Genomic DNA, 9,581 nt, shown 5'->3' with positions numbered 1-9,581 from the left:
ACTGTGCACGTAGAAATTTTTGAAATGTTGTATCTTTGGCTATGTGTATTTTCACCAAAAAAAAAAGGTTGAGATGTTAGAGGGTTGATATGTTGTGGGGTTGTTAACCAATGTCATAAAACAACATGTGTACTACTGTTTCACAAGAAACTATTTGTTCTGTAAGCCTTCACCTGAAGCACAATTAAAAAATAAAATAAAATAAATTATAATTTTAAAAAACAATGGATCATAGGGCCTTGTAGCCTGCTCATTTTCCTCAGTCTACCATGAACCTCATCCCACATCAACATGCAAACAAAACTTTACGATATCCTTTAATAAGTGACTGATATTTCATCGTACCAATGTACCATAATTTATTTAGCAAATCCCTCACTGTTAAGTATTTGGGTTACTTCCAACAGTTCACAACTACAAACACTGATAAACAAGCTTACTAGTGACTCTTTGTGGAACTGCTGGGTCAAAGGTGTGACTGCATGCAATGATTTATGCGGCCAGCTGAGTCTGAGAGCCCATCTCTCTCACCTTCCCAACAGAAGAACTGAGGAAGGAGTGGTGTCACAGGGCAGAGCAAAGTCCAGCCTTTACAAATAGCATTAGCACACAAAGGACCTGTCACTCCCTGAGGACATCAGATAGGGCTGTCTATCCAAACCAAAGTTCCTTGAGGGTGGCTAGAAGGTACTCCTTTGGGGTATGGCTTGCAGAAGTGGGCCAGAACAGCTCTGGCTCTGGGAACACAAGACACGGAAGATATTCGGAGCCAGGTAACCCTGGGAAGAGGGTCCCTGCCAGGAAGCAGATCCAGATCCTGCCAGTGTTTAGTGAATACAAACGAGATAAAGAGAAACCTCAGGAAATCTGGCACTGGGGGGAGCTAGCAGGGTGGATGCCCGCATGAGAAGCTGTGACTGCGAGGAGAGCAAGGCACAGTCAGGTGTACTATTGCTGAGACTCTGCAGAGGAGCAAAGAGCCCTGAGAGCTGTGTACTGGGGAAGGGAGGGGAGAGGCTAACAGAACACATGTCAGCCAGTGCCCCAGGCTGCCTCGCTTCAGGAGGAATAAATCACATTGCAGTCTATGTAAATAATGGCCCTCTGGCATTGTGTGACACAACAATGGCCCAGAAAGGTGTTCTCTTTCATCTCTGCCTAAGCTTGGGGAGTACGAGAGTAAAAGTTACCTGTAGAAGGGTAACTTCTTTACACCTGGTGGAAGCAGAGGGCCAGGGTGACACAGAGCTGCCTTGCTGAGATGTGAAAGAAAGTGCTGCCAGGGTCTAGCTTTGTGAAGAACCAGGTAAGCAGGAATGGCTAATGAGGACAGACCAAACCTGATGCCATGTAGCAACTGTGACTTAAACAATGGATCGTGCAGCAATCTTGGCCCCAGCAAGCCCTGAATTCCCTGGAGATCTCAGGTCTTTGGCGAGGCACTGAAGGGGATAAAGAAGGTGGCTCCAGAGGCCAACAGGAGCCAGGCCCCAGCTGCTAGGTCAGCTGGACCAATGAATAATTAAAAGGTCCCCAGTTCCCCTTTCTGGAGAGGGCTTTTTGAATGCAAGGGGCTGCCGCTATTGTTTGGGGCTTGCTGGAGGGGAGGGAACTGTGGCCTGGGACCCCCTTGAGGGTCAAAGAATAGTCTGAGCTACCTTCCATCTTCCTGAATCAGTGCTTCTCTTTTGGATTTCCTGGACAGGTAAAATTTTCCCCCAAAATTTTACTTGCCAACTTTTTTATTTTGACCCTTTAATACAAAAAAAAAAAAAAAAAAAAACCGAACAACCCTAAAAATAAACCTCCTATCTGCAATCACCCAAAGAGTAGGATGGACATAATCTCAAAAGAGGGACAGCCCTCTTAATTGCCTATGAGTCTATGACAAATGCACTCCACTGTCCCTGCTTGTTCTCTTTGCTGTGGGTGGTATTGGAAGCCGCCACCCTAGACCACCCTGCCCTCTCCCAAGCCGCAGCTGCCATCTCTGCAGTAGGAGGCAGATGCAAGAGGAAGCCAGAGACCTTAGCAGTTGTGCCAGGCAGAAGAGAGGCCCCATCTGTGGCCTGCAGCCACGTGCTGTGATCCATGCCTTCTGCTATCCCTGCCGGCTGTGGGCGGAAGCTCAGAGACCTCTAGAGACCAAACTAGTCATCTCTGCTGTTCTGTGAGGAACAGCCCACCAGCCATGCAACGATTCCCAGCTGAGGAAGAACTTAAACTAAAGCAACCACGATGCTACTGAAAGCCAGAACTGAATAAAGCTAATTATGACAATAGCTAATAATAATAACAGCACTTAGTATGTGCCAGGCACTGTGCTAAAACCCCACATGCGAGATCTCAGTGAATGTGATGGGACCCACGTAGGAGTCTGATTACTCTTACCACTTCACAGAAGAGGAAATAGAGGGTCAGAGGGAACAAGGTCACTCAGCTCAGAAGTGACAGGGTATCAAAACCCAGTCAGCCTGATTCCAGAACCCAAACTCTTACCCATGCTGCATTCTGCCAGAAGAACAGCTCTTCAGCTAAGACAACAGCTGGCTGGTGTAGGTACCTGCCATAAAAGCCTCCAGGGCAATTAAGGAGCCTGAAAGGGATTAGGTAGCTAAGGATTTGCTGGAGTAATTAGAACATTCTCCTTTAGTTAGCCCTTCCTCCACCACACTCCCTGGCTAGGCACAGCTGAGCATCCCTCACCACTGACCCAAAGAGGGGCCCTCTCTCTCCCCAGCCATCCTGCACCCACAACCACTGCCAGGGTGCTGAGCAGACCCAAGAGGAATCCAAGAAGCCACTGGTGGGCCAGCTCCCAAAGGAAGGCAAACTATCCTGGGGCACAGGCCTGGCTCCCCTCAAGTGAACAGGGCAAGGACCTACACTACCCAGCAGCCAGTTAGGGCCCAGGAAGAGGTGGCTCCACCAGAGCAGGGTATGAAGGCTAAGGGGGCAGTGTTAGCTTTGGGACAGGTGGAGAAACTTACCACTTACCCAACATGGCCCAAGGCTGTGGCTGGAGAGCTGGGTGAGACAAAGCCCAGAGACAGAGTAGCACAGGCCCTTGTGTCTGACACAAACAGGTCACGGTGGCTCCAGGCCAACTGGGACAGCAACCCAAGAGGCTATCAGCGACCTGGGACCCAGCCCTGAGAGACAGCACCCAGCAACAGCAAGCAACCTGCAGGACCATGCCTTCCAATGGGTATCTGCCTGCACACAGCTCTTGCCCTCCCTGCACGAACAAGTCTGGCTCTGAGGCAGCATTAAAAAGCACCCACCTGGCAGTGTGAACCCAAAGTCTAAAAAATGTGTCCTTCAATCCAGCAATTCCACTTCGAGGAGTGAATCCTTAGTAAACAATGCCCCCAGGACAGCAACGCTTAGGGAATACAACCTAAAAATCTAAAATTCGGCAGTTGTTGAAATGAATAAGAGCACAACTCAGTGGCGCAGCTGTTTACTCTGTAGGAACAGAACTCCTCACAATGTCCTGGAATGTGAGCAGGCGAAGGTCTTAGCAGTACTCCCCAGCTGTTAACAGGGGCTGCCCCTGGGCAGCGGATGTGAGGGAAAAGAATAGGGAGAGGTCAGCTTTTTTGTTAATGTTATCCATGCTTCTGTTAGTGATCTCTTCAATGAACAAGCACATTTACTTCTTTGTAATCTTTTCTAATTTAAACAGTTATGTAAAAACCCCAGCAAACAAAACTGAAATAGCATATTTACTTTGATCCTATTTTTATAAATATACGTCTATTTACAGATTAAAAAAAGATTAGAAACGTAGACACCAAATGTTGACTGCACTTGTGTTTGGGTGACCATATTTTCTGCACTGTCCTAGTTGTGGGCAATGAGCACATGTGACTTTCTTGAGCTATTTTTGGAAAGGCAGTTGAAGCAGGATACCTGCCTGTACCTACCTCAGAGACTTTGTATTCGAAGGTCAGCTTCTTCCCCTTCACGCCTTCGTTGAGGGTGAGGATGAATCCGATGTAGTCTGCATATGCCTACCAAACAGAGTGGGGATGTGGAGAGGGGTGTCAGGTCCACCACCCTGTACACCCTGGCCAGCCCTCCAGCTCCACACAGTTACCAAAGAGTACCAAGCTACCCCTAACTCCCAAACTGGTAGCAGGAGAAGTAGAAAGATAACACCAAATACCCCACCTCCAAAAAAGCCAGCAAGTCAACCACAACAATAACCCCTGGACTGCCAGCCAGCATATACTGAGTGCTCACTGTTGCTGCCAGCAGCTTCTTTATACAACAGTACCATGAGGTAGATGCTATTGATATACTCCTTTTACAGATGAAAAAACAAGGCTTCAGGAGAAGTGACTTACCCAAGGACTCCTGAGACCAAGATCTCATCAGATGTGGAGCTAAGACTCAGCCAGCCTAACTGCAAAGCTGAGTGGCTAAGAGCTTGACCATTATACTACACCGCCAGGAGTTTAAGAAACACCACTGAGGGTCCCTTGCCCCTTCATTTCAGCCCACAGTCCCTCCTCCAGTAATCTTCTGGGTGTTTCCCCCACCACAAGCTAGACTGTGCAGATGCCCTGTTCTCAGGAGGTGCTATTTTCTGCACACAGGCATCCTGTGGGAGCGTCTCCCAGCACACCCATCCTCAGCTTCCAAGTGGGTACTCTCTTCCCTACAGGGTTGAGGGTTACACCCAGCAGAGGAATAAGAAAGCACAGAGGCCCCTGGTGAGGCAGTTCCTGGGAGCAAGTAACTCCTGTTTGGTCTTGTTTCTTCCCCATTCCTCTTCTCTCTTACTCTCTTCCTTCCTTATCCAAGCTTAAAGATGCCAGTGGTACCCACAGCAAGTCCTGAGACAACTATGCCCAATGACTTAATATCTAGAAGGGAGCATTCCTATGCCAAGATCCTCCTGCCAGCCTGTGGAATGGCCCCAGGTAGAAATAAGGGGTCACACAACTCATCAGGTAGATTACCAACAGCAACTCTCCCTACCCAGGGCACACAGTCCTGACTGATTTATGATAGCCAATGTTCACAATCACTCCAATCAGCAAAGCATGCTGGAATGCAGGGATAGAAAGCAGCAATGGACAGCTTCACCCTCCACATGTCCCTGCTCCCACATAGGTCCAGGTCTCTGGTGACTAGCACTCAGGGCATTCTTACAAACACGACTGTGTGCAAAGTCTCTGCCAACATAATGATAGTAATAACAACATCAATAATAATTGATGCCTACTGCTCAATAAAGCCTACTGTATGCCTAGCACTAGGCCAACTGCTTTTTGGGCTTTAAGTCATCCTGGCCTCCAAACAACCCATTTTACAGTAGAGGAAACTGAGCTCAACCAGGTTAGGTACCTTGCCTAAGTCACAGGAAGAGAAAACAGCAGCCCAGGGTTTCAAGCCCAGACCTCTCTGACTCCAAAGCCCATGTTCTTGGCCACTGCACTCTGCTGCCTAGTAAAACCCTATGGGCCACAGCACAACTCCAACAGAGTCACTTGGTCCAGCCACGACAGGTCCACGCACTTGACTGATGAGCTTTACAGCGAGTAAAAGGCTTCTATCAGGTGAACACACACTCCAGAAGAAAAAGTGGCCAACACTTCCAAAAAAGTGTTGGTGCTTATAGCAGGGTCAGCAAACTTTTCCTGCAAAGGGCCAGACAGTAAATACTTTGGGCTGTGTGGCCCAGTCTGAGCCTCAACTTCTCGATTCTGCCCAACTCTACCATGGTAGCATGAAAGCAGCCATAAACAAAATGTAAACAAATGAGTATGGCTGTTTTCCAGTAAAACTTTACTTACAAAAGCAGAGAGCAGGCCAGATTAGGTTGGCAGGCAATAATTGCTGACTCCTGGCATAGAACATAGTAGGTCAGCACCTGGGACTCTAAAGCACGACTCTTTTGAATTTCACCTCAACCACTTACTAACCGTGCTAGCTTGCTAAGTTTCTTTACCTCTCAGCCTCAGTTTTGTCACCTAAAAAATGACAATCCACAGAACTGATCTCACATCATAAGCACCTAGTCGTCCTTGGAAAATACCTAGAGGGGAAAGCAAGAAACTAAAGCCACGTATGGATACAGACAAACACACACAAGTTCAGGGCAGAGCAGTAGTTCTCACCGCGGGCAATTCAGCCCCTAGGGAACGCTTGGCAGTATCTGGAACCTTTTTTGGTTGTCACAACTGGAGAAGACAGTTGCTACATGCATCTAGTGGGTAGAGGCCAGGGATGCTGCTAAACATCCTATAATGCACAGGACAGCCTCTCACCACAAAGAATGATCCGCCCCATTATTTCAATGGCTGAGAATTTGAAATTGGCTTTCTTTTTCTCCATCCCAGTCTTTCACACACCTGCACCATATGCTTAGGAGATGCAAACTATCTTCTGCCCTCCATTTGGACTGTGTAGCAGAGAAAGCTGGTCTGCAGAGAAGGGGACTTCCTGCCTTCCCCCACTCAGTCTTCTAGGCCCTGGTTCCTGGTGTTTTTGAGACACAGCCACAACCCCGGCCTAAGTTTCCATGAGATAACCTCCTCTCCTTCTGATATGCTGACTCTCAGACTTGCTATTACTTACAACCAAGAATCAAAGTGGCCCACTCCATCATTCAGAACATTCGTGCTCAGCCAACACAACACTCAATGGTCAACAGTTTATGAGAACCACGAGCAGAGAGCTCTCCAGAGTTACCCTGGCCTCAGCCCTCAGAGACCTTTGGGCAGAAGCATCTCTGAGTGCTGCCCCTGAGGAGGAGGGGCAGCCAGCTCCTCTGTCACCGCATTCCCTAGCTTACAACAGCTCAGGCTCTGACAGCAAGAAGGGCCAGGAGCTCAGGGCCCCTGTCATGCTTAGAAAACCATTGTCTTTGAAAAAACCCAAGTTTCTCAGAGGAGAATTGTAGCCTTACCCCAGTTCTGACCCTACAATGCAGACACCACTGTACCTGAGAACGCTTCCATTTGCCCATGTCTGGAACTGTATGAATCTCCTTTTTTGGAATGATGAAGTTCTGAGAAGCTGGAAGGGTTTCCTCCAAAGAATCTTGACAAAGAAAATGAAAAAGCAAGCAGGTAAATAGAATCCTCCCACACAACACATACACACTCACGCTTTTAAAGCAAGACTCCAACATCCAAGCCATAGCAGAAACCAGATACCTTCTCCCAGGACACAGTAATAGCCTGTTAAGCCAAACCCACTGGCCTCCTGCTTTTCCTTACTCTGCAAGGAGCAGGGCAACACTGGCAAACTCCTCAACAACCAACACTGTCTGTGCTTCTGCCAGGTCCTCATCTCCCACTCCCCATCTGGGCAGAACAGTTTAAAAAATTAAACCAAGCTGACCTTTTAGACAGAAACAGGAAATTCGAAAGAAAAAAACAAAAAAGCCCCCAGACACCCTTTTAAACTCAGTACTGAAGTCACTCCTGAAGTTCACCCTTCAGCCAAAGACTCAGGCCTATGAAACAAACAATTAAACACATGTAATTCAACCATGTATACGAGACTAAATGGGTACACCAGCCCAAAAGTAAAGACGAGAAGGCAGGAAAGGACAGGACAACTGGACAAATGGAAATGGGGAACCCAAGGTCGAGAAGGGGAGAGTGTTGACACATCGCAGGATTGGCAACCAAAGTTACAAAACAATTTGTGTATTGTTTAATGAAACTAATTTGCTCTGTAAACTTTCACCTAAAGTGATGGGTCTAGAGTATGTGACCAAAATGAAAGACTTGCCAAAGCTCTCTTCATTTTTAACTTTTTATCAGTTAACAAAGATGGCCGCACCGCTGCGACAGATGGTGCCCCGTGTGAGGGGAGAGCTGTAGATACCCTCGCACTCAATCCCTTCAGGTGGTGAGTACAGGACGCGTCCATTTCAGGCTGCCTTCACAGCCGAGGGCACTGGGGTCTTTCCGCAGGCGGAATCTCCCCGGGCGCTCTCACAACAGGCTGCTTTAGCCCTAGAGCAGCGGGGCTTTCCCGACCGCTCCTGAGGGATTGCTTCAGGTCAGGAGCTTTTGTTTTCCTCTTTGAACTTTTCTTTCCCTTTTGTTTCTGTTTCCATTTTCACCATGGGGAATTCTCTTTCTCCTGAACAGCGTCAACACAAAACCCAGTTGTTAGGGTTGTTAAAGGCCTCTAAGCTTAAAGTGTCAGAAGAAGCTCTTACCCAACTTCTTCTTTTAATTGTGTCTTCCTGTTCTTGGTATCCTTTGCGGGGAAACCTTGATGTAGAAGCTTGGGAATGTATCGGTAACATCATTCGTGACATGAACATCCCTGCTTCAGTTCTTATTGCATGGCATCACTGCTGCCTTGCCCTGTAACCCCTAAAAGCAGCTCCCTCAGCTCCCTCCTCTAATAAAGAAACTGACTCTGGTCCTCCTCCTCCTCCTCCCTCTGCAGCTTCTGAGACTGCTTCCTCACAACATGAGTCCCTTATAGAGAGGTGCTTGCGAGAGGGCTGTGAGAAGGAAGGGCTTTCTGCTTTTCCTATCATCTGGGGAGCCGGGCCACCTCGTCATGATGGCCTTCCCTTTCACATTCTAAAGGAGCTCCGTAAAAGCATGGTAGAGAACGGTTTACAAAGCTCCTTTACAAGGGGAACAGTAGAGGCCTTGGGACAGACTATAGAAATGACCCCCTGGGACTGGAATGTTTTGATGCAAACAATTTTAACCCCTGCTCAGTTTAGTGTATGGAGCCAAGAGTATCAAGAACATTGTCACCTTTGTGCGATGGATAATTTAAACCATAACATTCCTATCGGTGCTGACATGCTAATAGGTAGTGGGCCCTATTCCTCTCCTCAGGCCGAAGCCCAGACGGACAGACGAGCATTCACTCAAGCCTCTGATGCTGCCACCAAAGCCTGGAGTAAAATCCCTGATTCCAAGACGCCCACCAGCTCATTTGCCACTATTCGTCAAGTGGCGAATGAGCCTTACATTGATTTTATCAACCACCTCCAAATGGCCATTTCCCGACAAGTAGATAATCAACAAGCAGCTGAAATTCTTTGTCTCCAACTTGCCTATGAAAATGCTAATGCTGACTGTCGGGCTGTTTTAGCTCCTCTAAGGGGACAAAATCCCACTCTAGCTGATATGATTAAGGCATGTCAAAATGTTGGCACAGAAACTCATAAGGCACAGATATTAGCAGCAGCTCTCCATCCATCCACTGCCACTGTCACCTGCTACGGATGTGGCAAACCAGGACATTTCTTAAAAAACTGCCACAGTTCTAAGGGTAAAAATAGTCATGCTAAGTTCCCAAACCGAAAGTGTCCCCGGTGCGGCAAAGGCTTTCACTGGGCTAACCAGTGCAACAACCAACCTAACAACAATCAGAACAACTTTAAGTCGGGAAACGGGAGGAGGGGCGAGAGCTCTCGCGCCCCGAAAAATCCAGAGAGCCCCAAGTGTGGAGTGTAGAGACCACAGAATAGACTCCAAACAGCAACGTTTGCGGGTCAATGATTTAAAGACAGCCACGGAAGGGAGTGCAGGTCTAGATTTACCCTTAGCAGAAGGGGCTATAATAGATGAGGCAGGAAA

At 47.8% G+C, this 9,581-nt stretch overlaps 1 protein-coding gene across 2 annotated transcripts in view; it reads right to left on the bottom strand.

The window, feature by feature from the left end:
- The window catches only part of PTPA (protein phosphatase 2 phosphatase activator), a 37,291-nt gene that overhangs the window by 19,810 nt on the left and 7,900 nt on the right, over positions 1-9,581 (bottom strand). For both annotated transcript variants that reach the window (XM_004375749.2, XM_023730802.1), the window contains exons 2-3: positions 6,959-7,056; positions 3,930-4,016 (exon numbers count right to left, since the gene is read on the bottom strand). In XM_004375749.2, coding sequence (XP_004375806.1) covers positions 3,930-4,016; positions 6,959-7,056 — 185 coding nt within the window. The remainder of the gene's footprint in view (positions 1-3,929; positions 4,017-6,958; positions 7,057-9,581) is intronic.

Source organism: Trichechus manatus, unplaced genomic scaffold (assembly GCF_000243295.1).
Source record: "Trichechus manatus latirostris isolate Lorelei unplaced genomic scaffold, TriManLat1.0 scaffold00038, whole genome shotgun sequence".
Taxonomy (NCBI): Eukaryota; Metazoa; Chordata; class Mammalia; order Sirenia; family Trichechidae; genus Trichechus; species Trichechus manatus.
This window is presented reverse-complemented; position numbering and strand designations above follow the sequence as displayed.